General features: G+C 37.3%; 1 protein-coding gene across 1 annotated transcript; it reads left to right on the forward strand.

Annotated features, from left to right (window-relative positions):
- Window positions 1–4864: 4864 nt before the first annotated feature.
- LOC110775752 (putative pentatricopeptide repeat-containing protein At3g08820) lies at window positions 4865–11178 on the forward strand. The gene is made up of 4 exons (XM_021980355.2): window positions 4865–5002; window positions 6015–6125; window positions 7021–9696; window positions 10907–11178. Exon 3 carries the CDS (start codon window positions 7049–7051, stop codon window positions 9155–9157), a length of 2109 nt encoding a protein of 702 aa, XP_021836047.2. The 5' UTR covers window positions 4865–5002; window positions 6015–6125; window positions 7021–7048; the 3' UTR covers window positions 9158–9696; window positions 10907–11178.
- The last annotated feature ends 6396 nt before the right edge of the window (window positions 11179–17574 follow it).

Here is a 17574-nt window from a genome sequence, read left to right on the forward strand (position 1 = left end):
CACCGATTGTTCCTCCATGGCATGGTCCGCCGGATATGACCCATACTGTCGGCCCTTTCTGGCTATTGTTTCTAGCCTCTCCGCTGCGGCTGGTTTCTGGTGCCTTTTGTTCTATTCTGAGTGGTATCTGGGTGGATGGTAACCTGTTATTTGTGTTGTTGCTCTGCCGGCTGCTATTCTGCTGGTTGTTGTTGCCCTGCCGGGCTTTATATTGCGTCAGGTAGCCTCTCCTGATCATATCTTCGATGTTATCTTTCAAATCTCTGCAGTCTTCCGTATAGTGCCCACTGTCGTCATGGAATGCACAGTACTTCGACTGTGGTCTGAGTTTGTCGCTCATTGGTGGAGGCCTTTTCCAGTTTTCGTTTTTGTTGACATTGTAAATTGCGGCTCTTGGGGCGTTCAATGGGGTGTATTCATGGAAAGTGGGGTAGGTGTTGGTTGACTGTTTCTGGTGATCTCTCCCTCGGAGGTCCCTCCTCTGATCATCCTTCCTGAATCCCCTACTCTGATTTTGTTGCGCCGGCTGAGCCGGCCTAGGCGCGACATTTCTAGCCGGTGCCGACTGATAATGGTTTGGGATTGTCATCAACTCATCACTTTTGATGTATTCATGGGCTTTTACCAGTGCGCTTCCCAGATCCGTGAAGGATTTTCTTCCCAAGTATTTTTTGAACTCGCATTGGTTCATTCCTCTCATCAGGGCCACCACGGCTATCTCTTGTTGCAAGTTTGGTATGCTGGTGGATTCGTTGTTGAACCTGGTGAGGTAATCTCTTAAGGACTCTCCGCTCCTTTGGGTGACTGCCATCAGTTCTCCTGACGTTTTCTTTCTCTGCTGCCGACTGATAAACCGGAGCATGAACTCTGCTTCTAACTGTCGGTAATTGTATACTGACCCCTTTGGTAGTCCCTTATACCACCCGGACGCCACTCCCAGCAGTGTGGAGGGAAACACTTTGCACCACATGGCATCGGAATCTGTATACATCATCATATGTTGCTCTAATGTGTTGCAATGGACCTCTGGATCGGTGGATCCGTCAGACTTGCAGAGTGGGAACTTCAATTTCTCCATCGGTTCTTCCAGAATGTCCGCGCACAGGGGTGAGTTTGCAGGTTGGATGGTGTAACGGCGCGGCGCGTATCTTTGAGGCGCTTCTCTAGTCTCCTCGATAACCATAGGTTCTGGCCGACTGCGCAGAGCAATCGCCTGGTGTGTGTTGGGGTGTTGTTCGTGTTGTACTATGATCTGTTCTCCGAATAGGTTTTTTATCGGCAGTCTCTTCCTTTTTGCGCCGACTGGTGTTTACGTTGCCTTGTTTATCATTGTCCTGGGTGCGGGTTCTGTATTTGCTTTTCTTGCTGGCTTCAGGGCCGACAGCGCGGCCATCACCGCTCTTGGCGTGGCCAACTGTTCCTCCGAGAACTGACCGGCGAGTTCAGACGGCATTTGTGTATCATTTTGGGCTGGGCTTTCGGGCTCTTCGTCTGAGTCGTCGTCCTCGACTGAGTATCCAAGGACATGTAAGGGTGTTGTTGCAGTCGTAGTTTTGCTGACTACCGACTGGCTCCCTAGCTGGGGGGTGGGTTGGTCATTGACGGGTGTTATGATTGGCTCTGCTGAGAACAGCGTGGATTTCAGCGGGGTTGTTGTTTTTGTCGTCTGTGTACTCTGTGGGGTTGTTTTCGAGGCCTGTTTTTGCTTTTCTTATACGAATCCGACTGCGTACCTTCCATTCTCAATGGTGAACTTTGATGGTTTGGGGTTTTTTTTTTCTTTTTTTGTGTGTGTCTGGCTGTGGGTTCTGTTTACAAGTGGGGGTCCCCTCCTTCTAGCGCCAATTGTTCCGGTTGTGGACTTGGAACAGGAAAGGGATGACTGGCTTCCGACTGAGACGGCTGACTGGATCCTGCATAGTGAAACCGTTAACTAGCCTCGGGGGTGATCCGAGAATTACCCCTCCGATGCTTAAGTCAGATTACGCTGATAGCTCTGTATTAAATGCTTATAAGGATGATTGGGGTGGAATTGTGTACCTTTGGCATTGATGGGGGTCCGTATATATAGACGAGTTACTTGTACGGAGGATCCGGGTTATTACTCGTTGGGTCCGGGTCCTCTCTTTCGGGTCTGACTGATGGTTGATGTCAGAGAGATGCTGGCTGGGATTGTAAACCCAAGGTACCGACTGCACCCTTGGTGCTTCTTATGAATATATGCGTATGTTTACAGCTGTTATGGGATGTCCTACCGGCATGTCGGTAGGGCTTCCCATACAACTAGCCCCCTTAGAGTGACTACAGCTGTCTTTGACAGCTTGTAGTTGCTCTGATAAAGAAGAAATCGAAAAGTGGGGGTTTACAGTTACTCCATAAAATCCTTTGTTGATTAACAAGTTAGAATATGATTCTCTTCTTTTTGTTGATTATATTGCTTGACATTTATGTAAAATACAAGGTACTCCAAGTGTAATAAGCAAACAAAAAACTGAAGCAATTAAGAGAGAACAACACAATATAGATAACTAGATTAGATCCCGTGCACGCACGGATTTTGATCATTTTTTTCACAAAATTTTTAACTAAATATCTCCCAAACTACTGCTTAGTTGTAACATTTTTAACATACTCGTTTAAATTTATTCATCTAATATGCATATTTAAAATGCTAATATGGTAATTTGATCAAAATATTGAGTGATATATTTTCCATTATTAATATAGCGATTTGACGAAAATATTACTAATTTAGAATAATTATTATTACATCGTATTTATTATTGCCATAATTTATAAACTTAATTTTGTTTTCATACATAAATAGTTATAAAAAAAAGGTAGAGAATAAAAATAAAATAAAATAGATACACTTTTTTGGGAAAGTGGTTTTTGGCGGGAAAAAATCGCACCAGGAATTGACACGTGTCATTCCTGGTGTCTCTTTTAGTATATAGTAATAGATAGACAAGAATAATTGATTGATATATACTATCAAGGATTGATGATGAATTGATGATGATGCAGCAAATTAAGAATTAAGACATTATGAAAACAATTAGGAAATTGAATGAACCAAACAGTGAATTGAGTGTGAAATACTTGGACTTGTGATTTGAAATCAATGATAATTATTGTATCTAACAGGCTAGACGTTGCCTCTTGCTGCTCGCATTCGGCATTCCTCACCGAAGACGGCGACTACATTTCTCTTACGCCACCCGCTTCCTCGCATTCGGCATTCCCCACCGAAGAAGACGACTACTGCATCCCTTTTATATGGGAGGAAAAAGGAGGGAAAAGGGTATACAAAATGAAAAACGAGCGCACGTGACTGGCACGTGAGAAGTCAAGCCGAAAATTTTTGGGTCTAACGCCTGAAAACGTAATTAGGTTGTCATTCACAAATTTATTTTAGTTTAAGATTGGTTTTTGCAAAAAAAATTATTAAAGATTGTTTCTCGCAAAATTGTGGTTATAAAAGATTGTTTTTGGCAAATTTGCGAAATTAATTTCTTAAGTGTTAATGAAGGTTTCTTTGGTTAGATATTGAAATTTTTAATTTAATTCTCGTGCTAAATTTTACTTACTTAGGAACCAAATAAGTTAATCTCCTTTTTACTTTCAAGAAAAATAAAAAGCTAATTCATTTCTTTTAGGGAGAAAACATTCCTTAAATTTTTTTAGTTGTAATTATTATCCACCAAACAAGTCGACATCCATTTTGTCACAATCTGAATGTTTTGATATCTGATTCATGCGGCATGCTTTTTCCTTTTGTCGGTAAGAGCGCAAGCCTTATACGGAATGAGTGTCTCCGGGCTCGTAGGAGCACAATTAAGCGTTTGATTCAAAATGGGAACTCTTGCCTATTGACAACAAGACCGAGGGTCGATCATGTTGCTTTGTGTGCATACAGCAGACACAAGAAAGACCAACGATGAGAATATATATGTTTTGGAGAGAATTTGTTGAATTTGAAAAGCTTAAGAACAAATTACAACACAATATATACAAACTTACAAATGCTTACAACAATGCTATCAATTACACAAGACAACTTCTGATGAGAGTTATTGGTCCATACCCCTCATAGAAGTTTATTTTGAATTAGCTTTAAACTTCATGTGAACGTTGTTGACAGAAACATAAAAACTTTACCTAAAGCCTAGAAAACTTTTGGAAAAGTCCTAGAAAAGCCTTAGATGTGCAAAATACAAGTAAATGAAAATTTGATTCTAACAAATGTGCTAGCTATTAAGTTCTCACATATTAATAAATCAACTAAGGAATCACTTTAAAAGGCCATATGAATTTTCGACATGACTCAAATTAACGTTGACCCAATAACTCATCACTCAGAACGACCAGAACCAATCTATCACGAAAAGATGTAAGCATTATGTTATAAACAAATAAAGATGGTAGTGGGCCATGTCGGATCGTGTCTCGTTCCCAACCCTTGTGCCTTGTTTTCAAACCTACAACAAGCCCACTAATTTTTGCCATGTCGAAAATTTTAAAAGGACAGGGCAGCTCAAACACAGCTCAAGTCCACATGTCTTTGTGTCGTACTTACATGTCTAAGCTTAATTTCTTTCAATTTCTTATGGTGTAGCTCACAAACAATTCATAGCCCACGACTTCGTTCCCGCACCAAACCGTGCTTTTACCGTGCATGTGCCGTGTTTTTTTGTTTAGCCGGGCCCAGTCCTGTACCATCTTGGCCCATTACTCATACGCCAACCAGGCCCGGTGAAAGCCCTGTGCATCCTGGTTACAGGGCCACCAAAAATTAAAGGGCCTCATTTTCCAAAGCCCAATTTAAGTGTTACTGAGGGAAAAAAGAAACAGAGTACTTCATTCATGGTGTCGCCAACGAGAGAATATTTAGAAGGCCAGCCCGTTGATAACAATTAACAAGTGCCTCGCAGCAGTAAGCAGAGAAAATGGCGAGCGCATTCTCCTGAATTCTCGATTAATCTCCTGCGAAAAGACGAAGGTATTGGCGAACTCCTAACTTCTGCTTTCTCTCTATTTATTCTGCTGAATTATTACAGAATAATTAGTTTTCGAATTTGAATTACTTATTTTAATTGTTCATATTTTTTTTATTCAATTCGTTTGAATACATTCATTGTTTTCGCAACATTCTGGCTATTTTTTGGACTATGGGATATATTGAGCATTGGAGTAATTGAATTCTGAAAATAGCTATTTTAATTATTAGTTGAATAAGTTTATTTTCTTGCAATTGGCTTTGTAATTAGTATTCTTGCTAATTTGCTGTTGCTAGCTTTTTATTTTGTTTTGAAGTGTAGTGGTTGCTAGGTTGTGTTTGTAATCTGTTGTTATATATTTTCACTTAAGCATTACCATCAACTTCAACATCTGTAACTGCAATTAGCAATTAGGTGTTTTGCTTGCATTCAAAATTTGCTAGAGTTTTGATAATGGCTCAACTAATCGCCCCCATATCGACAATTCTGCTAAATTATTGAGTCGAGAGAGCTCGTTCTAGATTGTTAGACCATATTCCAGGAGCATGCTTGGTTTATTTGCAAATTTAGGGAAGTTAGAAACCGAGTCCATCAGTAAATGTTAATGTGTGTGCACGATTTATTTTGTTCGGCGATCAATTAATATTCCAATGCCAATATACAACTTTTGATCCTACTTCATTATCATTATTTTTCTGTTTCTTACTAGTTAGGAGTACAACTTTGTTATTTCAAAATTGGTGTAGTAATCTGTGTGCCAAACTTCATTGTACCACAATGATATTGTTTACGGTTCCAATTACTCGTTAGTTTTAGGGAAAATGCTCTAAAGAGAACACCTTTTCTGAGAGAGTGGACAAATGATGCTAAAAAAATTTCATGTCTTTTGAGAAGTTTGTTTAGAATGTTTTGATTGTTGGAGCCAATTTAGTAGTTTTTAATTAGATTCGTGGATTTTGGAAAAGGAAACTTAAAACAACAACTTGATATGTTGCTTCATAATACTTCTTGAAGGTTGTTTCTCGCTAGTTGAACATTTCGGGCTTGGTTTTTTTCTGTGTCCTTGGAGAGAGATAAGAAAGCTTGCTACTTCAGATGATGAAATGATCAGCTTGCAATTCCCAGGTAAGGTTTCGTCAGTTGAACTTGATGTTTTGTGTTTACTTGTTTACATTCTATCTTGAACTATTATTTGGAGCACAAATTGTTCTCTACTTTCCACTTACTAATTGAACCCTAAATCTCGAGATAATAACTGATAATGCCAGAACTACCTCAATATATTACAGAATATCAACTACTAATTGGCAGGAAGAATAAATTGAACGAATTAGTGGATAGTTTTGCTGAAATTGATCAGGAAGAATGGAAGATGTCTTTTCTTTTGGGGTTATTCAAATTGTTGTCAGGTACTCAGGTTCATTTTGTTGGACAAGTTGCCAGCTTCTTTTCTTGTTGCTAAAATTATTTCAGCTTGAAGTCAGATTCTTTTCTACGTTTTCCTACCATAATTCTTTTGAGATTTTATGGATCTTGACTTTAACTTGTAAAGAAAGAATAAAGGAAAAGGGAGTTAAAGAGAAAGGTGTTAAAAATAGTGCTATTATGTTGTTAATTCCACAAAGATAAGGAGAGGATAATTGGAAAAGTTATATGTTATTCAGCAGTACCAATAAATGCACCTAGCACCTACATGCTTCAGGTATTTGAGGACAAGAATAAGGGGTATACCGTTATGTTAAGTGCTGAGAAACATCTAATCGTTTGTCGACGTCAATGTTTAATAAGTTTCAAAATTAAACCATTACTAGAAACTCCACAACTTCTCCATTAAAACAACAACAACAACACTAAAGCTCTACGAATGTCTTTTCTACTACTTCAACTAGATTTACTACTCCGTATTTCACAGATTTCTAATGACTCTGAAGTGTAGTGTTAAAGGTTTCCTGTCGATTATGTTATATTATGCAATTATGCACTATCTTACATATATTAACTTTGGGAAAATTGTATGGAGGCATGGAGCCACAGGTGAATAGCTTTATATGCATATTGGTGGAAGGTACGTGATGGAGATGGTGATGAATTTAGGAACTCCAGCAATAAGACCATCAATCACAGTCTTAAAAGCTTTGGAGCTCAAAAGTTGTTTCCTCATTGGCTTTAGATCCTTCGAGCACGTCAAACAAGCCCACGCACGCCTTTTACGCCTTGGCTTATGCCAGGAAAATCACCTCTTCAATACCCTTTTGGGCTATTACTCTCAACATGGCAGCGTTTACTATTCTAAACTCATTTTTCATCAAAACGAAGCTCCTAATATCTTTCAGTTCAATACCATGATCAGAGGCTTAGTTTCAAGTGATTTATTTGAAGAATCTATCAAATACTACCAATCTATGCGTTTAAAGGGCTTATTGCCCAATAGCTTCACATACCCATTCGTTCTAAAAGCTTGTGCTAGGACTTTTGACTATCAATTGGGATTGAAGATTCACAACCTTATTATCAAACTGGGTTTTGATAGAGATGTGTATGTCAATACAAGTTTGGTATCTATGTATGCTAAATGTGGGAGTATCTATGATGCCCACAAGGTGTTTGATAAAATGCCTGATAAAAGTTTAGTCTCTTCGACTGCTATTATTAGTGGGTATCTCAATGATGAAAAATTTTATGAAGCCATCAGCTTGTTTAGAAGCTTTCTAGATAAGGGTTTGAAACCAGATAGTTTTATTCTTGTTAGGATTCTTTGTGCTTGTGCAGAGTTGGGGGAACTTGAGTTTGGTGAGTGGATTCATGGTTATGTTAACTTAAATGGCATGCAAAAAGATATGGTTCTGATTACTTCACTGATTAACATGTACACCAAGTGTGGCTGTATGGACAAAGCACAAATTGTTTTTGATCAGATGCTTGAAAAGGATGTAGTTTCGTGGAGCGCTATGATTCAAGGGTATGTGGCAAATGGCTTTGCAAAAGAAGCATTAGACTTGTTTTTTGAAATGGAGAGAGAGAACGTAAAGCCTGATCGTGATGCCCTAGTTGGTGTGCTATGTGCTTGTATAAGGCTTGGGGCAATGGATTTGGGAGAAAGGATTATCAACTCCATAAAGAGGGAAGAAGTTGTGGCCCACCTTGCTCTCGGGACAACCGTGATTGACATGTATGCAAAATGTGGGAATTCAAACGCTGCATGGAATGTTTTTAAAGCAATAAAAAAGAGAGATATTGTAGTTTGGAATGCTGCAATATCTGGCCTAACCATAAATGGCCATGTTAACGTTTCATTTGGTCTCTTTGCGCAGATGGAGAAACTTGGTTTTCAACCAAATGGTAACACTTTCCTTGGCCTACTTTGTGGCTGTACCTATTTAGGTCTCGTTGACCAGGGGTGGAAATACTTCAACAGTATGGAGCGTGTTTTTTCTGTGACTCCCACCATTGAACATTATGGCTGTATGGTTGATCTTCTTAGTCGTTGGGGTCTGTTGCATGAAGCTTATCATTTCATTCAAAGAATGCCCATGGAAGCAAATGTTATTGTTTGGGGAGCATTGCTTAGTGGGTGCAGATTACACCAGAATACGCATTTAGCTGAACACGTGTTAGAGAAACTAGTGCAGTTAGAACCATGGAACTCAGGAAATTATATTCTTTTGGCAAATATTTACTCTGCAAACAACAAGTGGCATGATGCAGAAAGAATTAGGGTAGGAATGAATGAGCAAGGGATTCAAAAGATACCTGGGTACAGTTGGATTGAAGTGGGTGGTATGGTACACGGGTTTGTAGCTGGTGACAAGTCACATCCTCTGTCTTATCAAATACACGTGAAACTAAGTGAGTTGTTAAAGGATTTGCGAGCTGCTGGTTATGTACCAACTACAGATTTTGCTTTGTTTGATGTAGAGGAGGAGGAGAAGGAACAATCACTTAAGTATCACAGCGAGAAGCTTGCTATTGCATTTGGCTTAATTAGCACTCCTCCGGACCACGTCATAAGAATTGTGAAAAACCTTCGTGTCTGCGGTGATTGTCATGCAGCAATCAAGATTATCTCAAAGATTACACAAAGAGAGATTGTGCTTAGAGACACTAACCGTTTCCATCACTTTATTGATGGGTCATGTTCATGTAATGATTATTGGTAAAGCTGCAATACTTTCAACAAACTTTTAACCTGGACAAACATCTTCATTACTCCAGTGAACTCTACAAATATACATAGAAGCTTGAACAGATTCAAGAGAGAGAAAGAAGGTGGTGGTGGTGTTTAGCAGAGAACTTTTTATGTTGCAACTATTTCTGTGGGAATCTTGCACTGTGACTTGAACTGGTGTATCATACTCGGTTGTTTGGTTATTAAAGTCTGTTGTTGGAATAATAGTTTCTTTACTGACTGCTGAATGTTCTTGTGATTATTTAGAAAGGTGCATCTTCCATACTGCTCAATGAGCAGCGACGTAGAGCAGCCGTTTCTGTTAAAATGAACGCCGAATAGACCAAAACAATCGCCAGTCCTAAGTTCCTAACCAATGCCAAAGAGACGCATGACGTGTTCCTCTGCTTCTGTCTCTCTTGCTTCCCCCATTTAATCTACACACCAACGACCTTCATGAGCAATGAAGTGGATGATGATGAAGATAAGGATGAAGCTAAAATTTGGATTAGCTTCTTCTAATCTTTTCAGGTTCTCTCTTCCATCTCTTTTTTATCAGAATATATTTACACTTGCTTTTGAATTAAATGCCTGATGCCTTCCCTCTCTTTTTAATGGTGAAAGAGTTGGGAATGGAGGTTTTCCACCAGAAATTTGTTATTTAGGTTTTAAAAATATTAACCGCCTTACCATAAGGTTTAAACCAATCCGTCTCAGATATTGAATGTTTTGGTTGTGGGATGATAAATAAAAAATAAAAAAAGTTTGTGGTAAAGCTTCGAATCCTTTTTTGTACTAGGACTGAAAGATTATTACTGAAGTTTGTATTTGACTTTGCAAACTTGAGACCATAACTGATGAAGTAGGAAATTGGGGCAGTTTCTCTTGGTTCATAGAAAATTTGGTGATGGTATTGTAACTTGAGCATCTCTAATTGATTCTTATGAGCACCATTTCGTTACTGCTGCTACTGCCTGTTCCACACTGGTATGTCTTACAAATGCATACTATACGTACTTTTAGTTTTTTATTGCCATCTAATACAGTTAAAGAATCACCATGTTATACTATGCCAACAACTGGAAATAAATTTTGATTTGAATCCGAAGATATTCAGTTACTTCATCTCTTTAGAGTTAAGAAATTGAAAAGAGACCAAGGTTACAGTATGCTGAGATAAATGTGGAAGCCTCTCTTTTCGTGGAGGAAACAGTAACTAATCGAGAGCACATTTGATTAGCATATTAACAGCCATCAGAAATGGAAAGGAATGAGTCAAAAAATCATTCTTTTTGTCTACCTTAATTGCTATTCCGTACTTTTCCATTTTTTTAAAGTCTGAAAAGTATTAAAGCATATGTAATGAACCAAGTAAAAGACCATCCCTGGAGCAAGAATTGAACATTGAACACATTAAGAAGATCTTGAACATTGAAGATAGTGAGTGGTTTTCATTGGATCATTCATTTTCAGAAGATCCCCCAACTTATAACTAGGTATTGGCTTAAAATTACTGCCAAGTGATAATTTAAGTAGAAGTCTGAGTATAGATAGTTGTGAACAGTTAAGTATAATCTTGTAATGCATTTGATACTTGTAATGCTTTTCACTAATTGATAATCTCCAACTGCATAAACTTTGGTATTGGCAATACAAGCTTCCTTCTGCCTTTATTTATTGTAGACTGAGGGGTACTTTGAGATCTTCGTCTCTTATCTGCATTTTCTACAATTTTTGTTAGGCCGGAATCAGAGAGCTGTTGGAGAGGTGTTGTACATGAGGCACAGCAGCTTCGCAGAGTACCGGTTGAAGTAGTTTGTACTGCGTATGTACTACTCCGTATTACTATGTATGTTTATATCACAAAGATGTTTGCACTCGAGTGTAAAATGTATCGACCCATTTAGACATTTTAATATAGGCAAGAAAGAAATTTTGTAACAAATGCTTAAACATGTTTTTTTCCGTACAAGTTACTTATATTGAAGAATTAAAATTTCACATTTCAACTGATCAAGTAAACTACTCTGAAATTAGTTTACTGAAATGGTTAATCAAATTCTATACTCCCTCCGTCCCATAATACTCGCACCGCTTTCCTTTTCGGTGATGATGAAATTTGCGCTTAATGTGCAGATTAATAAAAACAGCGCATCTGAGCTTGAATATATCCATTTCTTTTGTTCATTTTTGGAAAAAGGCAAATGCCTGGACAACAATGTTTGCTGATAAAATAGAAATATGGTAACAAAATGTAAGTATTCGCTTTTAAGTGATAAATGGTACATTTAAAAAGGCAATAGTTTATGATTTGGACGATGCTCCTGAATCCTTACATAAATAACAATATTTTGTTTTGAGCTAAACATCCTTACTTATCTTAAAAAGCCGAAACACTACCATTTTCTTACATCGGCTTTTCTTTTGCATAATTTTTTATACCTACTTTATCCCTTATATTTGTTGTTTATTATTGTTATGCCAACTCAATTCATTTACTTTCTTTTAATTATTTTTTTTACAGTTGTAGAAAATAGATACACGTGTACTATTGATTTTAGCTTTTTAGTCTCGCATAGATTTTATCAATACTATTGATTTGCATGTTGAAAATGGGAGCAATCAACACTTCTTCTCATCTTTGTTCAATTATTGATCGTCATTTGTTTTAGTTTCTCTACTGTTATTTTTTTGTTGAAATTAATATTGATCTGATCCGGGAGATGAATTTCAAGAACTGTAGAAATGGTTTGTGCTACTTAAATCATAGTTGTTGAATTTTGTAAATCCTCCGAATAATTCAAATATATTTTTTTGATATCGCGTTTGCTGGTTCAAAATTGATCACCTTCCTTGCTAATTAGCAAAGGAGACTACCTACTAATTAGCAAAGGCATATTATTCTACTTTTCTTAATTTAATGTTATTGTCTACGTACAACATCACCTTTGTAAAGAATGCAAAAGATATATAAAAGATAATTGCCACTAATTTAGTTTTGGACATATATAAGATAGATGTAATCATCAATGTAACAATTGTATTTATAAATGGTGACATCCATCACGGTGTGCCTTTCAAAATATGTAATTCTCTTGTGTAAATTATAAATAGTAAAACTAATTTCCTATTGTAGATGATATATAAACGTAAAAAAAGTAGTGACAAAAAATTTCATATATATGTGCCTTTACGTGCAATGCACGTATCCTTTGCTAGTACTTCAAAAAGTCCAAATTGTAGTGCTTTGGTATGACGAACATGTATGAAACTAACTCAACTAAGGAGCCACGATGAATATGAAAGTACAGATTGAGAGTTGAGACTCGTTAAGCCGTACTGACTTGTTAGTTGGTCTTTAACTAGAATGTATATAGATTATAGACATAAGACATATACTCTATCAATCATTATATTAAAAAAATAAAAAATTGATGGTGTTGTTCTTATCATCTTACGTGAACAACTATGTATCTACTTATTTAGGTTTTTATTGGAGCAACACCATCAATTACCAAAGCATTACTTTTTAATTAACGGAGAAATTAAAACAACTTATAATCGTATGGACCAACGGAGTACTCTCTCTGTCTCTTTTTGTTTTTTACTCTTTTTTTTTTGTGTTCCAAAATATTTTTTTGCATTTCCTTTTATAGTATCACATAAATGATTTAATATTCTATTAAAAGTTGTCCAATTATTATTTTAACCAATTGAATTCATTGGGTCATTTAATCAAAAGTTCTAAATTCATCCAATAATAAAGACCTTGTAAACGGGTAAAACATTATTTAACTATCAATCTCTCACCCCATGAAGTAGAGTTGACAGTGTATGACACGACATTGATAACATGATTGAATCTGACACGATACAAATACGAAGTGACTGAGAGAAATGACAAATTAGTTTAGGTTTAAATGTACTTCAATAAATTATATCCTAACAAGAATAACCTTAATATATTATTAACTTAATATTATACATGGAAGATATATCATATATATTCCGTTATCGCGGATATCTCGTATCCCAACAATAAAACAAGAAATTGACATGACAAGAAACCAAGCCGAACACAACCCATTAGATTATTTGTAATATTATGCAATTATAGATTTTTTTTTTGTGTTCTACCACCTAGAAAACCAAATTTGTGTTTTACAACCTAGAAATCTCAAAGTTTTATATTACCACCTTTTTTTTTCACCAGCTCCAAATGTTTGCCCTAACATGCAACATTCGTTCTTTTTCTTCTTTACTGTAATTCTTCCTCATCTTTACTGATTCTCTCACATTCAACCTTCTTATTTACTGCTCTTCAATTCCTCACCACCAATTTCTATATTTCGTGAAGAATATGTCACTTTACTTTCTCTTTCGCTCATTGTCGCTAGTCAAAATCCAGAAGATGTGACACCACACAAACGCCCAAAAGTTTCATCACCATAATTGAAGGACCAAAATTTAGATGTTTCCCAAAAAGGACGAGAAAAAGTACGTTACGTAATAAACTAATTTATTGTGAAGTGGTCCATTTTTATTGTAAATTATGCGATTTTATTGATAATTGGGGATTATTTTGATAAGGAATCCTAATATGTCGAATTGGGTAATTAAACTTGTTTAACTAACAATCAATTAAAGGTAATTCGAGTTTAATAATGGTTGGATTTTCTTAATTTAATCTGGTTAGATTATGTATGCTGCTGAATTGGGGTTTGTTTATAATCATGATGTATGTTGTTATGGTTTGCTAGAAAAGATCAGTATTCAGAACCTCTTGAGTTTGCTCAGATACATTTTCCAAATATGTTTGACAGTGTGAATGTAACCCTCAGAGGGAAAGATAATAGAGTGATGATGATTGGGATGCATATTGTGGCTGATGTGTGGGATGTGGATCAATTGTGGGATGGAAATATGTAAGCTATATTATACAGGCTAAAATTCTATCATTTCTCATGTAATGTACGGTTGCGAAAATTGTATGACGGTTTAGTTATTGTTGTGGGATGTCATTCTTTCAAGAGACTGTCCATGAAAAGAGCCAGAAGTACAAAGAAGGGAAATTCAATTTTTTTTAATCATATTTGTATCATTTTCTAGCAAATTGATTTAATTTCTTTATTTTGGTACTAAGATTTAGATTCGTTGTCACATAAAGACATGATTACTCTGTTTCACTATTTAGATGTATGATTGTATAATATAACCTTAATTTTATAAAATATGAACTTTGTAAACATTCTTTTATCTATTATATTTAGTGGTAGTAATAAAATTTTAAGTTTTTATATAATCCTACAAGCATCGCGTGCATATAAGACTAGTGATTACATAATGAAAGCCCACACCCGGTATCGGTTACCGGCACGTTGATACACCTGATCTCTTTCTTGTTTTAGTCTTTTGGTAGAATACTGACATTTGATTCATTCATCCAATAGTACTCATGTTGAGCACATTGTAATTTGAAGTTGACCCAATGTGTTGCCCATATTGCTAAGTTCAACCTTGAGAGTTGAGAGTGTTGATGGTTTTCGTCGTATTTTCGACATATTTTCATACTTCATACCTATTCCGAAGGATAGCGTTTATTTTACATACAATACAATAATCACTCTCATTTCTCTCCCCTCGTTCATCTATCTTCTATTCTAGCTTCCATTTCATCCCTTACACTTTTGCAAAGTCATATCCGCTTATTTCCTATGTGCTTACTCGTCAGAGTAAGGTATTAAGAATACATTACTATAAAATAATCGAAAGGAGTTGTGGCTATGATGTGCGTTACGGGAAATACCGCATGTATATCATTTTGATAAGATCGGTGAAGATACACATAAACGGTAAACCTGATGATACACAAGTATTGCCTACCTTTGATATTTTTGATACAAAACAATGAACATTGGAACTGAACAGAAAGGATGACGTCGTATGCACACTGAATCTCTCCCTCCACATCTGACATCTCCCCCCTTCCTCTTCCTGACCTGCTTTTGTAATTTGTATGAATGGTAACATAAAAGATATCTGTAAATATAGTATCTCTTCCAAAGCATTGCCAAGAGGAAAATGCAGAATTTACAGACACATGGGTTTCCAAAATAAACCTTTATGAGGAGGTTTCTGGTCTTGCAGAGTTGACATATATCCATCAGTGCAAGTTGAAATATGCAAGTCCTCCAGCTTCAGAAATCAGCAGCCATCAAATCTGAGGGTCGTTGGTCACTTGTCACTTGTCACTTGTCACTTGTCACTTGTCACTTGTCAGTCAGATACAAACTGAACATAAAAAGTCCACTGCTTCCAAGCAGACCATGTCCAAGCAGCTCATATCCGATCCACTGCTCAAATGCCATTGGAAATATGATCAAGGGAATTCACATTCATATGACTCTTCAGATATGTAGGTGCCATTGTAGATGCTCAACAGTCCATAAAACGGTAGATTGTCTTGTATTCCAATTTCATTTTGTGTTACTCGATCTGTCAACAACCTTCACTAAACTGTAGCCAGCATTCACAGTCAAATGATTTTCTGCCGGTACATTGTCTCGTCTACTCATATTATTTTGGAAAACAAACTATCAGAAACAATAACCATTCTGTCCGCATTGCAAAGACGCCTTGCAGTACCTGTGTACCACAAAACCAACAAGTACCCTTGCCGTCCCTAACTCGTAGTCACAGTTCCTTAGCCACTCACAGGACACGTCGCTAGCTGGACAAAACCAACTCAACAGTGCAGCATCTGCTGGTAGAGTACTGTGCTCTGCTGATAGGGTCATTGGTTAGATGGCAGACTTATTGGTCAAGTTAGATTTGGGCTGAATAAGTGTCTGTTGCACCATCTGCCTCCGCTGTAGTAATAGTCCGCATAGTCTCCACCCCACATATAAAGGCAAAGGATCAAGATATGAGCTTTGATCGGGTATGAAGAATAGGACTGGGTTCAAATAGTAAAATTATAAGATCCTACAGACTTATGAAGAATAGGACTGGCCGACTGGGTTCAAATAGTAGAATTATAAGATCCTACAGACTGAAGCGTGAGAATAACAGATATATGAATGACTAAAGGTCAGAATTGGCTCTTGATTGAGCACGATAAAGGCTATAAAATGATCTAATAGGAGGAGGTGACGATCTTCATCTAGGCTGGTCAGCTGGTGTTTTCAGAAGTGAGGCGTTTGTCGTCCTTGCCATTTTCAGGCAACAGGAAATTGTAGAATCATCACCAACGGATTAATTAACTTCTTCACATCAGTTTCCCCTATGCCACATGCTCAATTCCTCAATCTAATGGAGTACCTTGGAAACAAAAGAACTTTTGTTGCTTAAGATGAAGACAGAGATAAATTCGATGGCCACGGTATTTTTTATTGATTTGTTCAAAACTATCAGCAACAGTTCCACACGCTCTAACTTTTCCTTGTCATGACCCAAATCTATATCATTCTCAGCCCCGAAGGTAGCTTTTACATTTCATCTCCAAGTTCCAAAAGAATATAATAAAAGGATATGGGCATTCCGGCCATGGCAGTCATTTATAATTCTTCCATCAGAAGATCCAAAAAAGAACTTCATACTCACTCAGAATGTGCAACACCGGCTACACCAGCTACTGAAGTATCACACTCACTATTGATAACCTTCTTTCTGCCATTGGGGGATACTCATAGCCCACAGGAGAGCACACGTGCCTCCTAAGTCCTATGTTTCAACCAATTTTCCAAGTTTATCCTTCACCCCCTTCTACAAATGTCCCATCCAATGAAGAGCGCCATGAGGAGAGCATCTCAACGCCCTCGTAAGGGCGTCAAGGACTCCCCCTTTATTCATACGTACTGGCTACACTAGACTCATTCCACTATGTTCCAAGACCATTATCTTACCCGCTTAACCCTCGTTTCCGTCCTTTCATCGCAGGGTTTGAGGTGAGTAAAGTAAAGGTTCAGTTTGGATAGAATAACTTCATTACATTTCTAAACTTTGCTACTCAGACTCGGGTACCCATGTCGGACATGTCCAAGTGCCCCCGACTCAGCTATTCCATGAAAAAAGTTCATGAAGTGCCCAGTGTCAATTGTCCATACCATGTCCAAGTGTAAGTTTGGATAGAATAAACTTCATTACATTTCTAAGTTATGTTACTCGGAGTCTGGTACCCACATCAGACATGTCCAAGTGTCCGACTCGACTATTCTGTGAAAATAGTTCATGAAGTCTCCAGTGTCCATACTCATGTCCCCAAGTGTCGAGGATCCGACACGGGTACTTGAGGAGTTAAGGTAAAATGAAGAGTCCAAGTAACATAGTTTCTAACTGAATGTTTTGATTTCCAAAAGTTATTATTGTCGACAAATGAGCCTAAACATAAATAAACCAAAGAGAACTAGG

This window comes from Spinacia oleracea, chromosome 5, assembly GCF_020520425.1.
Source record: "Spinacia oleracea cultivar Varoflay chromosome 5, BTI_SOV_V1, whole genome shotgun sequence".
NCBI lineage: Eukaryota > Viridiplantae > Streptophyta > Magnoliopsida > Caryophyllales > Amaranthaceae > Spinacia > Spinacia oleracea.